General features: G+C 35.2%; 2 protein-coding genes across 5 annotated transcripts in view; one reads left to right on the forward strand and one right to left on the reverse strand.

Annotated features, from left to right (window-relative positions):
• The window catches only part of LOC129801176 (40S ribosomal protein S12), a 422,333-nt gene that overhangs the window by 58,366 nt on the left and 344,906 nt on the right, over positions 1 to 19,061 (reverse strand). The window lies entirely within an intron of this gene.
• The window catches only part of LOC129801154 (tyrosine-protein phosphatase non-receptor type 23), a 38,423-nt gene that overhangs the window by 19,060 nt on the left and 302 nt on the right, over positions 1 to 19,061 (forward strand). For 2 of the 4 annotated variants that reach the window (XM_055845925.1, XM_055845926.1), the window contains exons 8-10: positions 18,142 to 18,162; positions 18,325 to 18,453; positions 18,527 to 19,025. In XM_055845925.1, coding sequence (XP_055701900.1) covers positions 18,142 to 18,162; positions 18,325 to 18,453; positions 18,527 to 19,025 — 649 coding nt within the window. The remainder of the gene's footprint in view (positions 1 to 18,141; positions 18,163 to 18,324; positions 18,454 to 18,526; positions 19,026 to 19,061) is intronic. The other 2 variants (XM_055845927.1, XM_055845928.1) reach the window with 1 other exon arrangement.

The raw sequence follows: 19,061 nt of genomic DNA on the forward strand, positions 1-19,061 counted from the left end.
AGCACCTCAATGAAAAATGAAGATCACCAACAAATGATCATTGAAAGAAAAGAAACACATATTTTCACAATTTATAAATTCTTTATTGGCAGACAAAAAATAATCTAATGCATATTAGTTTATGACAAAATGATATTCCTATTTTTATCAATTTCCAACTTCGCATCATATTCCGCATACACGATGCAAGTAATAGTTTTTGGAATTGTCTCAGAAAAACGAGCTTCTATGCGAATAGAGCCCTGATCTAGTAGAGAAAGGCATCCACCTGAATGAGCATCAGGGTTCAGATCATATGCCAATATGAAAAATCCATTTTTAAAGTCTTCATATGTGATGTCATGCCCTTTGTCATCATAGTGAATGCCTGTTCCTGTAAAGAGAGTCTGGTATGCTTTTGCATATTGATCTTTAGGAAAATCCATGTGTAGAGGATTAATTGGATATGGTGTGCCATTTACAAGTAGGGCGAAATCTGAGATATTATAATGCTGAAAATTAAATGGATCTTGAGATTTTTGTCCATTATATGCAGAATTGTCAACCATAGCAAAAATTACTCTGCGAGGCAAAATTCCATGAAGAATATTGTCCAAATTTATGGAATTAGAACCCGCGGGAACAGTGAGTGTCTTAATTTCAACTTTTTTATAATGATATTCTGCATTCTTGTGCTCCAACACTTTGTTATGGGCAAGAAGAATATTTGGATTTAAAGTTATCTGTTTCATATACATTGTTGCATCGTGTATGCGAAATTGTGGATTAAGATTATCATTACAAAGAAGAAAGAAAGATGATTTTTCAAGAGTAATAATAACCCTTAGGTCTACATTGTTAATTAAGAATATTGGCTGATTGAACATATCACAATGCAGCCGACCCAAAACCTCAATTACTTTGCTATTTTTAATCAAATTCTTTCTTTTTGATTGATCTTTTATCCATCCCGAGTTGCGTAGGAAAGTATTCTTGGCATCTTGTCCATAAGACAAAAGTGTCTCAAAATAGCTCCTGTAATGATAATCTCCTTCACTCTGGGAAATGATCCTTCCATTCAGTGAAACAGACACCGATCGAATGAGTGAATGCAGGATGTTGTTTACAATTCCTGGTTGATCAATATCCTCATCTGTGTATCTTTCTCCATTTTCATTTAACAGTTGAATTTTAAATTTCACGTAGATTGAAGATAGATCGCGATAGCAATCTCCATTGGATACAGAATAAAATTCAATCACTGATGTATTATCTAGGCTGGCAAGGGGTTGATAAGAGATTTCATCGGCTCGGAGAATAGATGTTTGCAAGGGTGGAGATAGAAAAATATCCAGTTCGCTCTTCATGCATTCTGTATATTGTGCCATTATGAAAAAATATCCAAGACTCTAGGTTTTTTATTTTGCTTGGCTTTGACCTTTTTGAGCTTTGATCTCTTTTTAATAATTTTTTCCTGAATTTTGTTAAGAATATTTTTGGCTTTATTCCTTTTCTTCGATCTGGACCTCACTAAGGATGATGAGGGAATAGAGGATCCTCTCTGTGGACTCGTATATATACCTTCTCCAGTCATAGTTTTGAATTTTTTAATAGCTTTTTGTCTTAAATCATCTCGAGCTTCTCTACCCCGCTCCAGAAGAATATCTTTAAGGGGTTTTGTACCAATATCTGTTAAAATTTCAGCTCCTGTTTTTGCAGCTTGTGATTTCAATGCAGACAATCCTCTAATAAAAAGTGGTTTTAAGAATCGAATTAGGCCCCCAAGAACTGAACCCAGTCCTCGACCTCTTTGTACGCCATAGAAATCAGGAACATAAACATTTCCAATTTCTCCACGGCCAATTTGTCTCATATAATATGAAGTGTATAGGTTAGCCATCTTTGAGATAGTGAAGAAATCAATAATAACAGGAGTATTTATATCTTTTCATAACATCATTTATTTCTCTTAAAATGAAGTACTAACATTGTTGGTGTTGAGCTTGCTTGAAAATTGTAGGGTTTCCCATTTTGGGATGTGATTAAAATTTCAATCGTATCAAAATCATTTTTTTCTACAGGAAAATATTGAATTCTCTCAAATGATTTATAAACTTCATTGTTCTGAATTAAAAGTATGGTCCTCAGGCATCTTGCAAAAGTATTGCTTACAAGTTGAGGCCTAATTATATCAGTGTACACAAACATTAAGTCCCTGGTGTGACTTGTTGTAAATGGGACTGGAGAAATCGATGGATGCAAAAATGATGAAACAAAATCATCCCTGTTCACATCATGTATGATTGGAGGTAATTTTGAATGTTCTAAAATTTTTAAAAGTTCATCTTTGTTGCGTGCAGATTGTGGAACAGATGCAAATATTGTTTTCATAAGATCATCAATAGATTCATAATTATCTCTGTACAGTGGAATATCAAACATTGTGTCATTTAAATACATGTTGATTGTGGTCAAAGGTTCAGACACCTCATCAAAAGATTGTTTTACAATTATATCAGCTGGCTCGCATTGTTGTTTTGGTCTCAGAAGAGCTGCGAGTTTGGCATTTCCACTATTTCCACTCATCTCCTCGTGCGCAGTGTCATATGTACACTTTGTGCATTCCTCAATAAGCTGCTCGAGTTTCATTTCAATGTTGAATGCCTCGAAAGAAGATCCCACAGTTGGATTGTCCATTGCAGAATTATGATTAAAAGCATTTTTCACCAAGTAGAGAAGACTTCTTAGAGGTGTTTGTGGTGTGTAAATGGGAATTGTTATCGGCTTTCTCGCTCCCTGATTATTTATTATGGTGATGGTTTTTGGCTTTACAGCTTTAGGTTTTTCCCTATCACCAGATGATTCTGCCACATTAAATGATATTTCAGCAAGTCCAACAATCCATTCACCGGGCAAGAATATTTTTGTTGGCAATTTGGTATAAAAATTTGCCAGAGTGTTATGAGGAAAATATCTCTGAGAGGAATTGCTCAACAGAGTCAAGTAAAAATCATTTTTCATGTCGCTCGATGCCATATTGATTTAAAATATCTGCCTGATTTATCCAATGAGATGTATCATCTCCTTTGAATTTTACATAATACTGAAGATTTTTCCCCAATCCTCGCGTTTTTATAATCTTTTCAATGGGAGGATGGCCATCTTTAATCTTCACCTTTTGCAATTGTTGTTTATAAAATCTTCCAGAAATCGGAGTATTTTTGTAATCACGCAAAATGTATATGGGGAAGGGTTTCTTGGTGATTATTTTGTCTATGTGAAATTTTTCGACTGTCCAATGTTGCTGAAATCCTCTGTCAAATGATGGTTTAGATTTTGCGACTCTCACCAAATCATCTACTTGAAGATTATTTGCATTCTTTGAATATTTTGATAAAAAATCCAAATGTTGGTCTCTATATCTTTTATTTAAATTTGCAACATCATCATCTGTTACATCGTTAGGTGTCATTCCTATAGTTCTATGATAAGAATTATTATAGACAAAAATCAATTGATTCAGAACATCGATATATCTCTCTGTCTTTTTATGTGTAAAATATCTAAACATTTTCTGTTTAAACGTTCTGTTGAATCTTTCCACGACGGCACATTTAATTGATGGGTTATAAGAAAAATTTTGTTGAATATTTTTGCTTTTTAGGTAATTTTTGAAAATTGAGTTTTTAAATTCTTTCCCATGGTCAGACTGTACTTTTTCAGGAATTTTCCCACTCTTTTTAATAATATTGGCAAAAGCTTTAGTAACCTCTTCTGCAGATTTATTCTTAAGTGGGCGCACAAATGCAAATTTGGAAAATACATCAATCACGGTTAGAATGAAAGAGTAATTGTCATTATGCTTTTTATACTGTCTCATATCAACCAAATCAATTTCCCATAACTCATCAATATTTGTAACAATATATTTATTTTTTGGATAATTCTTTATTACAGGATGATGCAAAGTATACACATCTTGTTTTTGCAAATAATTTGTTATGTCTTTTTTGCTGACAATATTTTTCAAATTTTCAAACAGTTTCTGTGGTCTGGCATACAAGTTTTTACTGTTTAAATTCAAATATTCCTCATCTAAGGTACTGGAGTCCATGATAATTTCTTTTGCACAGGAAAAATGATTTCAGATTGACCAGAGCCTTGTGGCATCTTCCTTATATAGCTTCGAGTCCGTTTCGGCGAACGTGGTGTAATTTTTCTGGCCCTCTTTGGTTTAGCAGGTGTTTTCTCAGGCTCATCTTTATTTGTAGGCACACTGTATACATTTCCCTCATTATCTTCAATTGTTATACATGCTGGAATGCTAGATCTTTGAGATGGATCCCGCTCATATTTCGACAATTTTTTTAAAAGCTTTTGTTGAGCACTTCTCGGGAGTCCATCAAAATGTTCATCATCAACAAGATTAGTGGTTTCGAAAATATCCTCCTCTCCTAAATTGATCAGGGAATCTTCTTTTTGAGAAAGTTCATTTTCTTGAACAATATCTTGAATTTCATCATCAATGAACATATCATCATTTTCAAACGCCGTTGTAGTAGATTTATCCAACGTTGGTGGTCCATTGTATCTTGTTTGGGTACCCACTGAATATGTTGGTAAAATTTTTCTCTGCTTTTCACGATGCAAATTGATAGATCGAGGAAAATTTTGCTTTTTGCGTTTCAATTCTGATTGCTTTGCAAGAGAATGTCTGTATCTGTACCATTTCTCAACATTGTTCATTTTTTTGTTTGAGAGAATTTTATATATCTCACGATCCAGAGATGTCAAATTTTTCTCAAAATTTATGAAAGGCTTTAATTCATCAAACAACTCGGGTGTGACTACTACATATCGTTGTAGAGAATTTTTCTTCCTATTCATTATGATCCCAAAAATTTTCCAATCGCTCCTGATAATAAAGTTGAAATTAGGATTGGTAAAAATCCTGATCCTCTCTGCACTAGTAATTTCCTCCTGGAGCACTGTGATGTTTTTGAGCATGCAATTTTGCGGATCTCATTTTTATACTTTTTCAGAGGTCCAATACGCTTAGGCTGAATTTGAAGATTTCCATTTAAAGTATTTTGTACGATTTCTTGCAAAGCTTTGATACTTGATTGGGAACAATTTTGGATAATAGATTTCCTCAATGCTGGAGATGCATCTTTAAGCACATACAAAATATGCTTGTTTTCCTTCAATCTCTTGAAACAATTCCTGTGATTTACCTTCTTCTTCTTCTGTTTCATTTTTGGATAGATATTCGGGATTAGCAAAACACTCGCAAAAAGATTTATTGAAAATATTGGAACGATATCTAAAAATATCTGGTGTCTCCTGGTTTAGATCAATCATAAGATAGCCAAAAGGTTGTTCAGTGCACTCCTTATATACGTTCAACAAATGTCCAGGATTTTCTGGGTGCAGTTGACGAGCGAGAGGAAAAAATTGTGATTTATCACGCACATTTTTGAAGATCACAAGATATTTTGCATTAAGAGAAATGGTTCGCGAGAATCTCGATTGATAGAAAATGTTTTGACAAATAAAAATTATTGAAATGTTTCGATGATGTGATTCTTTGATAAACATGTCACAAATTCTCTGCTCATATCTTTTATCAGTCATCATATCATCAATAATCACCAATTTAGCATTTTTATCATTGCTACCTATTCTATCGGGAATGCCTTGACAAATTTTAAGATTTTGAATTTTTGGTAAATTGCCAACACTCCCTTGTTCAGAGAAACACCAATAAATGTTCTCAAAGTCCGTGTCAGTGTACTCTCTCAAGTTTCTCAAGAGATCGAGAGCAAAAGTTGTTTTCCCACACCCCGATGGGCCAGCCAGAATTATCGAGAAAGGCAATAGAAATTTAAACATCTTCTTTCAAGAGCATAATCAAATGATGAAAGTTCGGATAGAGGCTGAAGTATTTATACTTTTTCCTATCATGATCTTTGAAGAAATTTGAAAGTGAAAACGGAAAATGCGACCAAAAAGAGAAAAACAACCCCATAGAAGATTCCCAAGGAAAGAAATTGAGTATATTTTACAAAATCTTTTATTTGTCAAGCCACAAAAAGATTAAATCAATTACTCTTCTTTCTTACATCCAAATTAACAAAATTTCCTCCTGCATCTTTGCCAAGATAGGCCAGCTCCCACATATCGTCTGGTGCAACTTTTATCAGTTCATCTCCGTTCATCCGCTTTGTCCATGATTTCGGGAGCCAAATACTAATATTTTCCTCCAACTCTGCAATGTACGTTTTCCCGAACTTTGTGTTCACCATCCTTATTGCCTGGATATGATAATATCTTCCTTCGGTCAGGCTGCTTGCAGTAATTGCCTTCTGCATTTTGACTTCCTTCCTAGCTTGATCGAACATTTTCTGAAGATCCTGTAACAAAAATAAAGAGCAATATAAGTTTTGATCGTCTTCAAATAAATCAAATTAATAAAATCTTACCATTTTGTCTGAGATTTCTAAGTAGATGACAGCAAACGTAAATGTTGATACTCTGACTGCTGATTGTAGAATAATTAAAATTTTAAAAGTTCGATTGCATTATATACTGGCAAGAAGTGCACCGATTAAAAAATTATCCCACGGGAAATTGAAATATGATTTTTCATCATAAGAAAATGCAAAATTGTGAAATAAATTCCTGGAAAAACATCAGCTCAGATAAAAAATGAAATTTGAGATTTTTCCTCTTTGTCTGCATTAGGACATGTTTCGAACATGTCTGGATGACGCTATCAAAATGCATTTTCGCGATCGCAACTTTTCTCGGAAAAAATTCCATTCCCACCTGAAATATGATCCACTGCACACGTGCAATAAAAAAGTCTCACATAAAGTGCAAAATTGTGAAATAATTTCCTGGAAAAGCATCATTTGCGAAAATGAAATTGGACACTTTTCCTCTGCATGGACTAAGTTTATCGCGAAGACACTGCTGAATTTTTCGCGATCGCGACTTTTTCTTGGAAAAAGTGAATTCCATTCCCACTTGAAATATGATCCTTTGCACACGTGCAATAAAAGTCTAATGGAAAATGCAAAATTGTGAAATAATTTCCTGGAAAAGCATCATTTGCGAAAATGAAATTGGACACTTTTCCTCTGCATGGACTAAGTTTATCGCGAAGACACTGCTGAATTTTTCGCGATCGCAACTTTTTCTTGGAAAAAAGTGAATTCCATTCCCACTTGAAATATGATCCTTTGCACACGTGCAATAAAAGTCTCATAGAAAATGCAAAATTGTGAAATAATTTCCTGGAAGAGCATCATTTGCAAAAAATGAAATTGGACACTTTTCCTCTGCATGGAATAAGCGTTGAAGACACTAGTGAATTTTCGCGATCGCGACTTTTTTCTTGGAATAAGAAATTCTAATCCCACGTGCAATTGAAATTAGAGATTTTTGTCTGGACAAAGTTTGTCCATTCTATGGGAAAATGCATTTTCGCGATAGATGAATGGGAGTATAAAAACCCATCGCGGAATGCAATTTTGTCACAGTCGCTGCAAATTTGGTGATTACACTATCTCGTGCTCTATAAGTGAAGAAGTCAAGTTTTGGTGAAAAATGAGTGAAAGTAATTTGAAAGTTGTGATGGAAACCCTTGCCCAGGAGAAGTCCGAAGTCGAATTGCTCAACTTCTTATTCAAAGATAAAAGTGTGATGGAGATGATTGAGATGCTGAACAAAGGTGATGAAGTGCTATCTCGTGGAATCCTGACAAAACTCAAGTCTGACATGGAACAAGGCCTGCAATTGCTGATATCTGATAAGAAGAAACTCGTAAAAAACCTATGTTGGCAGCCAATATCTGAAAATTTGATGGAGCTGCTCAACGAGATTTTATTCTTCAGCAAGATCAGCAATGACCATGTTCAGACTGGGGGAGGAAGTGGAGATGTCAATATTCAAGCTGGGACATCTGATGATATGGGGGTATGTACACAAATTTTTTTAAAATAATCTTGAGGGTTATAAAACTAAATCAAATTATTTAATTCAAGGATCGGGAAGCTGAAAACGATGCTTTTGGGGCAGATGCTACAGGAGAAGATGCTGAAGAAGATTTGGTCAAATTTATTCGAAAAACCAAATCTTTCAACAAGCGATACAGGAGCACCCAACTTGAGCTGACTTTCAAGCTTCAATGTCCCACAAGGAACATCTCTACGGATTGGCTAGAACAGGCTTTCACCAAAGTTATTTCAACTGTTCAGCAGGAGGGAGACCCCGGGGATAAAGTAATCCTCGAGGTATTTCTTGAGGAGAACCCATTCAACAAGCCCATATTTTTGGGTCTTCGTCCTTTGGGGTCTTTATCAGCAGAGGCTATATTTTCTGCCATGGAAAAGGTTCATCAGAGTACACCTGTATTCAGTACATCCGATGTACTAGGTGTTACGGCTTATTTACTCCATCAAATGGAAGGTAAGCAAACATTATAATATTTAGGATTTTTTTGTTGCATTTGAATGCCACAACATAAATGTATTAAACAATATGACGAAAAAATAATTTAGTTTCAAATAAATTATTTGATAGGACGTGGAAGACACCATAACCCAAGCAGGATGAATCTGAATGAGATGAGGAAGTACAAGCAGAAAAGTATAATAGACATCTCTGGATCATCTAATTGTTTGCCAACATCAATTCTTGTTGGTAAGTGTCTTTTAATTAATGACAGTGAAGAACGTAAAAAACAATTACATCGTCTTAGACGATATCCCATCGCTCTCAAGAGAGAAGTTTTACAGTTAATCAAAAATATAGGAGGGCCTGTTAGTGAAGAGGGTTCTTACGGGCTTGATTTTGTTAACAGATTTGACAAAAAATTTGGAAATCAATTTAGAATCAATATTTATGATGATGCCGGAAATTTTGAAAGCATAGCATATAAATCGCGGAGGACCAAGGAAAATCAGAATAGAGTAATTAATTTATTTTATGATAAAACGGAAAAGCATTATTTTTGTATCAAATCAGTACATGGATTTTTTAATTTTAAATTTCAATGTAGCATTTGCGACATTTTATACAATAACACCCATATCTGCCCTGAAACGTGTAAATATTGCACAAATACCCCACCATGTCCCTCTGTCAGGGATATGATCCCCTGTATTGCCTGTAATCGTTCATTCAGGGGTACTAATTGTCTTCAACACCATATTGATAAGGGGGTATGCAACAATAGAAAATTGTGCGATCAATGCTTTATCATATACGATCCCAGCACACCACATGACTGCAACTCTCGAACTTGTGATATCTGCTTTAAAGTTTGTCCACTGCCACATTTTTGCTATATGCAAGCATATAAGAAAAGAGTTTCTAGAGAATATACCCTTATTTTTTACGATTTTGAGTCAGAGTTTGTAGATATGGGGAATGGATTTTCAAAACATGTTCCTAATCTTTGTATTTCTTACACTGTATGTCACTTGTGCAGTCATTCGCCTTTAGATTCGAATTGCCGTAATTGTACTCCCGTGGAACATGTTTTTGAGAGCGATAGCAACAGGTCAGCGGTAGCAAAATTTGTAGATTATGCTCTAACTTTCAGGCCTATGCCCACTGTTGCTATCGCTCACAATGCCAAAGGCTACGATGGGCAGTTCATACTTGAGGAACTGTGTCAGAGAGAAGAGAAAATCGAACCTGTTTTACAGGGTTGCAAAATATTATTTGCAAAAGTTAAAGGGGTCACATTTCTAGACTCTCTATCGTTTATTCCCTTCCCTCTGTCACAATTCTCAAAGAGTTTTGGGCTGCCTGAATGCGATAAAGGATATTATCCGTATAAATTCAACACCAAGGAAAACCGCTCTTATATTGGACCTTATCCTCCAATTGAAATGTACCCAATCGAATCCATGTCCTCCCAGCAATATGCCGAATTTTTAGAATGGTATGAGCAAGTCAAAGAACTCCCCTTTGACAACCGCAAAGAACTCATCCATTACTGCCGTCAGGATGTTAAAATTCTGATGATGGGATGCCTCAACTTTATGTTTTCCTTCATCGAAACCACATTTCTAAATCCCTTCCTGCAGGCTATCACCATAGCAGATGCTGTGATGAAAGCCTACAGGAAAAATTACCTTACCCCAAATACCCTTGCAATTACTCCCAAAAACAATTATAATTCCAATTTCCTTCAAATGCAGAGCAAAATTTCTTTGAAATGGCTTGTGTATATGAAGGAAACTTCCAATCCTAACATAAAGTATGAGGTCAAACTGCGCGGCTCTCGATACATTGCTGATGGATATGATGAGGCCTCTAACACTGTGTATAGTTTTGAGGGCTGTTTCTTCCATGGGCATACATGCTTTTTAAATAGAGGGCATGCATTCTCGAAGAAGCCCAATGATACTATGCAGAGTCGTTATGAAGGCACTCTAAAACGGTTGGATCACATTCGTCAATTGGGGTATAACCTTGTCTCAATTTGGGAGTGTGAATTCCGTCGGATGTTAGAATCGGACCCTGTGCTTACGGAGAGATTGAACAATCACCCTGAAGTTGTCGATTCAGGGTTTGATTTGCGATCAGCGGTTTACGGGGGCCGAACTGAGGTTTTTCGCACATATTACAAATGTCGCCCCGGGGATAAAATTTATTACTATGACTTTACGTCTCTCTACCCGTGGGCGAACAAATATTCGAAGTATTTTGTCGGGCACCCAAGAATTATCAAAGACATCCCAAGTCAGGAGGATGTATTGAAGCATGACGGTGTGGTGAAATGCACTATTCTCCCACCAAGAGGCTTGTATATCCCCTGTCTTCCCTTCAGGTGCAATAACCGACTCTTCTTCACTCTCTGTCGAAAATGTGCGGAAGATCTTAATACTGATCGATGTCTCCACTCAGACGATGAAAGATCCCTCACAGGAACATGGTCCATTGACGAGGTACGTCTCGCAGTTGATCATGGGTACGTGATCACAAAATGCTTTGAAGTTTGGGCATATGAAACTTCTCAATACAATCGCGAGACGGGCGAACGTGGACTTTTTGCTGATTACGTCGATAACTTTCTCAAAATTAAACAGGAGGCTAGTGGATGGCCCTCGGGAGTTGAATCCGATTCCGATAAAGATAATTATATCCGCGAATTCTTTGAAAATGAAGGAATACAACTTGATAAAGAAAATATTCGCGTTAATAAAGGTATGCGTTCCCTTGCAAAAATAATGTTGAACAGTTTGTGGGGTAGATTCATAATGCGGGAGAATTTCACGAAAACTACAATTTGCAATTCTCCTGAGGAATTGAATGAACTTCTTTCTTCAGAAGCAATTGAAATTGTACAGTTTTATCCCGCAAGTGACAACCAATATTTAGTTTCATGGAAGCATATTCATGATTCTGAGCCTCCATCGAAATATGTAAATATGGGTGTCGGAATCTGCACCACAACCAATGCAAGGATCAAGTTGTATTCCATCTTATCAAAGATAGGACATAATATTTTATATTGTGACACGGATTCAGTCATCTACATAGTCCCTGCAGGGGAAGAGAATCCTCTTTCCACTGGTAAATTTTTGGGAGAATTAACAGACGAATTGGATGATTTCGGTGAGGGAGCCTTCATCGATGAGTTTGTAAGCACAGGGCCAAAAGCCTATGGTTTGAAAATCTACTCCCCATCTACAAACTCTTACTCATACAAAGTAGTGTGCAAGGGGATATCACAAAACAGGGAAGTTGCAAAAGATATAAATTTTGATAGTCTGAAATCCTTGGTCCTCTGCGACGATACAGAAATCAAAATAACCTACCCTAACAAAATTCAGCGCCAGAAACATTTTAAAATCATATCAGGACCCTCTTCAAAAACAGCCCGATTTACTTTAATAAAAAGACGGTGCATTGACAATAATGTCACTTTGCCATTCGGATTTTAGATTTAGATTTATAATAATATTTATCCTTAATAGTTTAAAAATAGATTATCTTTTATAATATAATTTTTGTATATCCATATTTTTGTATATATATATATATATTATATATGTAGAATATGTTATATGTATACTTTAAGTTTTTATTGTCTAATAAATGATTTTATATAGAAAATAAATATCTTTAATTTTCCACTGAATTGCAACGTTGATGTTTTTCCACTTTGAGAAGTTGAAGAAGTGAGGAAAAGACAGCAAGTAATTTGAGAATAATTTTCTTTATTTTTAAAAATCATAGAATTACATTTTCTCCTTATCTAATTTTGTGGATGAATTAATTTTTTCAATATAAAAACTTATTTCGGTAAATAATCTGAAGTAATTTATCGGCGAGCGATCTTCTACAGGAGGTGTAAATGAAGTAGCTTCAAGTTTATTTACTCCTGCTATTTTACATGTTTGTATATAATTCTCAAAATATTGTTGAATGTAATTCTGAATGGAATGATTATAAATCAAAGTAACATTTATGAAATACTTTAAATTCATGAGACAATCAAATTCTTTTTCGTTTAAGAGAATTGTATTTCCATTTTGAGACAACATTATTGGTTTCATATTTTCAACTTGAATAAAATTAAATTCCAAATTTTCAAATCTTGAATTAATATATCCAGCATTCATGAGGTCTGTCTCTCCATTCTTCAGGATATCTCTGATATTCGCCTCGCTGGAACACAGCATATTCCATGACTTTTGGGTAAAGTAAACAGTGTCAGATCCAAGCCAGTAGTTTGTTGCAGAAATTTTCACGATCGGTGTAAATTCATGTGTCCAGAATCCAACAGTGACAAAAGTAGTATTCAAATCATTTAGAAAGTATGTGTATCCATTTAGAATAGTCATATCAGTCAGTAATTTGGGTTCCTTTTCCATAAATGGTCCAATGTCCATGGAAATTGGCTCTGCAGCTGAATTATGACCTGAAGTTCCTTCTTCTACATGTTCAGATCTTTTATTTTGAGATTGTTTCGGTGGGATCGCTTTTGCACTTTGCTTTTTAGTAACTTTTTTATTCTTTTTATTCTCCACAATCTTTCCCATTTTAGACTGTGTATTACCCATTACTTCACTCTTCGAATTCTAATGACAAACTGACAAAAGTCCTTATTTGATTTTATTGATATACGTTTCTGAAGAGTTTTAGTATTTTCCGATCATTTGCATATGTATTTGTGCCGAATATTCGGAGAAATTCGGACATAGACTTTCCCTTTGATCGAAAATACGCATACATACAACAATATTGTCCACACACTGAAGAAAACTCAGCCTGAAGTTTTTTCTTATTGTAAATAACTGTTCTGTGATGAACATGTTGCTTTATAAATCTAGCTAAATATTTATTTCTCAGAAAACGGCCATATGAATCAAAAATTTCAACTGGATTATTATCTGTAGGTAGATAAATCGCAATCCAATGTTTACCGGGATGATGCGAAGGGGCCGTGTTGACGATTATTATAGAAGGAAATTTGACATTATATTTGGGAAGTTTGTCTATAGGGTAAACTCCACCAAAAAAATTTCTTGTATGAGTATTACCAAGCAATTTCTCCCTAATTTGGAGAGTATTCATGGTTAAATAACTTATTTTATCAAAATTAACGTCTATTTATACTTATTGTGAAATTCACAAAATAAGATTTTCAAAATATTGTGAAATTGCACACACAAGACATATTTCCCGTGTAGCTTCCTCCGTCTCCAGGAATCAAATTCTCGCGCCCAGCGATGGCATACTCTTTCTCATATGATCTCGAGCGCGCGAAAAGGTCTCATATTGCATTTGCATTTTTCCACACTTGGACACTGCAGAGGAAAAATTATTATGAAGAATCTCACCTAAAATTTCATTCATTGATAGCGAAAAAAACCACAACACATTTTTTTATATCACGTGCGGATAAAGTGCACAGTCATCTGCGCATTGTATAGGGAGAAAAAATTACATGAGAAAGAGTCCACCAAGCTAATTTCCGTTAATTCAAATATTAATCTGCGCGATATCCAATGAAAATCATTCATCAACAGTAATCTGCGCGATAGCCAATAAGAATCAACAGTAGTCTGCGCGATATCCAATGGAAATCATTCATCAACAGTAATCTGCGCGATAGCCAATAAGAATCAACAGTAGTCTGCGCGATATCCAATAAGAATCAACAGTAGTCTGCGCGATATCCAATGAAAATCATTCATCAACAGTAATCTGCGCGATATTCAGTTAAAATTATTAACAAAATATAAGAATAATGAAGCGGGGGAGGGGCAACAGGGGCTGGGGGGAAGGGCCTGAAGGTAGCCCATCGACCAGAGTTATCGATGTGGCCTCACCAAACAGTATCGTGCGCGATGGAAAGCCACGCCCACCAAACAGTACTCTGCGCGATTATTACTACTCACGTTAATTAATTTAAAATACCAGATGAAAAATATTTCTGATAGAAATAAAAATATTTCATCTTTTATTTACACTTAGAAATTAATATCAATTTTATTTGTACAGTATAGTCATTTATTGTCAATCAATTATTTAAAGGATTTTCTTCTTACTTTCCATCTACCTTTCTTTTCTTTTTTTTACTCTAAATCTTGCAATCATGATTATCAAATTCCTCAGGCGAGTAGATTTTCTTGCAACTCTTAGTTTTGAACTCATTGATGGATTCCTGTTTGATTTTACGACAACTGCATTGTACCTGTTTTCTCATTATTTCTCTGAATTAGCTCTCGCCTTACCTTTTCTGGAGAACTTGTTCGAGAAATTTTCGAAAAAAAAAATAGTTTTTAACTAGTTTGGGCAAAGATCGAATATCCTCTGAGAAGGAATTATTGATTCCCAAGACAATAATGGTTTAATTGTCCCTGTAATTAGAGAAATCTGCTCTACTGGTAAACTTTGCACAAGAGGGAGATTTCCAGTAGAAACTGGGCATTACTCTTCATTTTGACAATAAACAATTGCATACCACCTACAATCTTGTCGAAAATCAACGTCCCATTCATCCCCTTTCAGGTGTCCCAAACATCCCCACGTGTAGTTTTGGTATTTAAAACCTTTATGCAAAAAACAAGAGCGTATAATCTCTGAAACTTTTATAAAAATATGTTCCCAGATTACACTGCTACCTAATAAGATAAAAGAGTTTTGATTATATATCGCTGATATAAAATACAAAGAGGAAAACTGAGACGTCAAAATAGATTATTGTTATCATTTTTTAAAAAAGTGTTCATAGAATTAAAACAATAAAACTGAGGATATCCATTCTTTTAGTCAAGATACATCTTGATATTGCTTACGATACAGTAATGGTTAAATCCCACTGATTTCAAAAATTAATTGAAAAAATCGCCTTGTCCCACACTACCCCTGTCCCAAAACCTCCCCGGTCTCTCCTATATAGTATTCAAAATTCAAATGGAATATCACGTGTGTTAGAAAGAGTACACTCTAGTGGAGTAATACGATGAGTAAGATATTACTGTTCGTATTAATTGCTTTCTGAATCGTATTACAGGTTACAGGCAATTCGAGCAATTTTCCATGCGTGCCAACTGTGATTCGGTCAGTTTTCGAGTGAAACGTGAAAGAGAGGCAAGATAAAACACTTGCTATCTTTTTTTGGCATTCTCGTAGTTCAGAAAGTATTAATCTTATATGTGAAATGGTCATACAAACAGGCAAAATATCACCGAATTCTCCTATTTATCTATTAAATTTTCATTTTTTGAGTATTTCGAAAGATTGCACTATTCTATATTTTTCTCTTTCTGACACATATATAGTAGGGTGTTCCAAAAAATTTTTTTTTTAATTTCTTTTTGCCCCGGCCAGAAAATTGTTCTATATGATGAGACAATAAAATGCTTCTTAGATAAGAATAAGATTGGACGCTGTTTAGAGGTGGCTCAACGGCAATCTTTGTAGTGAAAAATCACGAAAATTCACAGATTCGCCAGGAATAAATTTCTCTGCGGAAGACTATTGAGAATTTCTTCTCAATATTTTAGAGGAACATTGCTTATGTAGTGGACAATGTTTTTGCAAAATTTCATTGAGATCGGATAAGAAATAGATTTTGAAAAAAATGCTAAGTTCAAAATGTTCAGAAATTAAAATGTACCAACTCACATATTCACTTCTAATTCATGTTCTAGTGATCAGAATTTAATAAATGAGGGCTTGTTGGAAAGCTATGGAGTTATACTACAAATTTAAGAACATACCAAGTTTGAGAAATTACCGCTAGGTGGCTCACATATGAAATTTCACTAAAAATCACCAAAATTTCACCCTAGAGTTGGTCACTTGAAAATTCATATACAGAAAATGTAACAAAAAATTGAGGTGCTGTCCTTTGCTAATTGTAAAGGATACTTAGGACTACTTATCATCTACATGAGCCCTCGCTCCGACTACTAGAAATGCCTCACTTGTGTGATAAAGGCTCCTTGCAAAAATACAAAGACTCTAGCTTAGAACAAAATTCACTGTGAGGGGGCAATGCGGATTAATACTTTATTTAAATGGGGAATGGACCGGCTTGCGAACGATTAACTGGGGTGGGCCCCAGACTGTACGCGAGGAGCTATCCCTAAACACGTCTGCACTGCACGACGGTCCGCCAAGAAGAGAGAGAGTTCTCCCTTTCTCTACTTGCATGCCTATTCGTTAATAGTCCTATAAGATACTCGCTTGACAGTCTTCTTCACCACCCTCAGAGGTTCTGGTCCTGGGAAGGAGACTATTGTCTCGAAAAGAGTGGGAATTTTGCCAAAGCAGAGCCTTTGTTGCTTATGGCGGGTTTTATTGCTTCTACAACTGGAAATTCCTTAGAGCGAATTCTTAACCGTTTTATGATTGAGCTGTGCGTGATTTTAAGCACATTTACCGTTTTATGATTGAGCTGTGCGTAATTTTAAGCGCATTTACCATTTTCTAATTGAGCTGTGCGTGATTTTAAGCGCATTCTTAACCATTTTATAATCGTGCTGTGCGTGTTTTGCAAACGATTCTAGGTATGTTTTTTACTAGCCCTGTGCGTATTTTACACACGATTTTAGAGAGCGTTTGGAAAATAAAAAAATAGAAAATTAAAAGAATTATAAAAGACAGCATCGTGAAATATTTACGTGAAAAAGTTAGTCTTTTTGTGGCAAAAAAAATTGTGGAGCATAGGTTTCAAAAGATAGCGCTTATGAAATTTGAGTAAATAAATATGGTCAATAAAAAAAATAAAGTTTTGAATGCAAAAAATTGTGAAAGAATATTTAATATAAATATTTTTGTATAAACCTCTTTTAGAAAAAAGAGGCGACAAAGCGTCCCAGGCTTTGCGAGGTGATCAAACTCGTGACTTCGATGGTATACTGCAAAAGTACTTTAAATTTACCCAAAACAATTTCAATTTTTTTTTGTGGCAAAAAATTTCAAGGACAGGTTATTTAGTGTAGTAAAGTTTTAGGTGTTTTCTAATTTTATTGTGTTTTGGCAAGATGAAAAAGTGCTGAGGTTAATGAATAGTACTTGATTTAACTCATGGGTCCCCTGAGGAATCCCAGTCAATAAAAATAGCAGTAGATGTGATTTTAAAAAAATCAGGAAATTAAGGCATTCTTTTTAAATATCTTCAAATAATGTGGAACATAATTTCTCTGAAAAGGAGAGGACAGATTTGAATTTTTATATAATTTTTTTTATAAGGTGACTCTGGTGACTCTAGCCATGCCTCAATCACTGAAATGAGGGCTTTCTATTAATCAAAGCAGGAATTTGGGTACAGACGAAATACTGTTCTATGTGTTTCTTATAAGAAGAAAAAGAGACTTCTTAAATATTTTATTTGGGTTCCAGTATAAAAATTTATTTCTTGACAATCCTTTATATTTTCCTGATTTTATAACCAACTTGAAGACCATTGAACCACTGTAACACCATAATAATTCTCAAGCTTAGTTTCTAAAGAGGGCGTGACCTAAATGAATATTTAATTTTATTTTCTTGTTTTATTACTAAAATGTGCAAAATCATTTGTAACTCACCTTATAAAGTTTATTATGGCTTTTCTCACGTGAATTTTTGGCAAAGATTGTGGTGTTTATTTGTATTCTGTTGATCTTTCGCAAAATGATAAAGATCCCAGCGGATGGAACTGTGGTAAGTGGATGATGAATCACTGCCATGGTAATATCCCTCCAGAAATTTTCATTATTTTTTTTTCGCAAATGCATAAATTCATTTTTCATTGAAATTTTACACAAAAAAGAAACATGTTTTTGGTGCATCAATTAAAAGAGTTCCTCTCTGCTGGTGTTTCAGGAACTAGGACCTGGGTGTCCTCAGTTGATATTGGCACAGACGCCAAAGGCAACAACTTTCAAAGATTTTTGGTTTATGGTGTGGTCACAAAAGTCTCAAGTTGTTGTATGTCTGCATCCTCCAACTGAGGTATATTTTTGTTTTTAGATAAAAGAAAAATTAGAAAGAAAAAGAAAATAAGAATTTATCTCATGTTTGGTAGATTTTGGATACTTTCTGGCCAACACAGGTAAATTCGGAAGTGACTCATGGAGACTTTTCGGTTACGCTCTTGCGCCAATTTGATCTGTCACATTGCCTGGAAATGAGTCTCAAGGTGACAATGGTGGGCAGTGATGCCATCCTCAGTCTCAGTCTCTTGCAAATGAAGAGTCCCTGGGGTAAAGGATCTTGTGGGCAGATCTTGGGAATTGCCCAGAATGTCATTGACACTCTCAAGAGACATCAGGCTCAGGATGGTGGTGCTGGAAAGTCCTGGCCAGTTGTTATTAATTCATTAACTGGAGCTGATAGATCTGGATGTCTTTCGGTGGCCATAACAGCTATTCTGGCTACACAAGTTAGACGTCCTGTTCTCATCAATGTCATTGATGCATGGTACAGAATTTGTTCGCAAAGAAAAGGTGCACTGGAAGATGCTGAGAATCTGCTTCTCTCTTACAAATTGGTTTTATCCCATGGGCATGAACTTCTCAATAAACGTAAGGAGTCTTCTTGGATTACTATACCTAAAAAGT

This window comes from Phlebotomus papatasi, chromosome 2 (genome assembly GCF_024763615.1).
Source record: "Phlebotomus papatasi isolate M1 chromosome 2, Ppap_2.1, whole genome shotgun sequence".
Lineage (NCBI taxonomy): Eukaryota > Metazoa > Arthropoda > Insecta > Diptera > Psychodidae > Phlebotomus > Phlebotomus papatasi.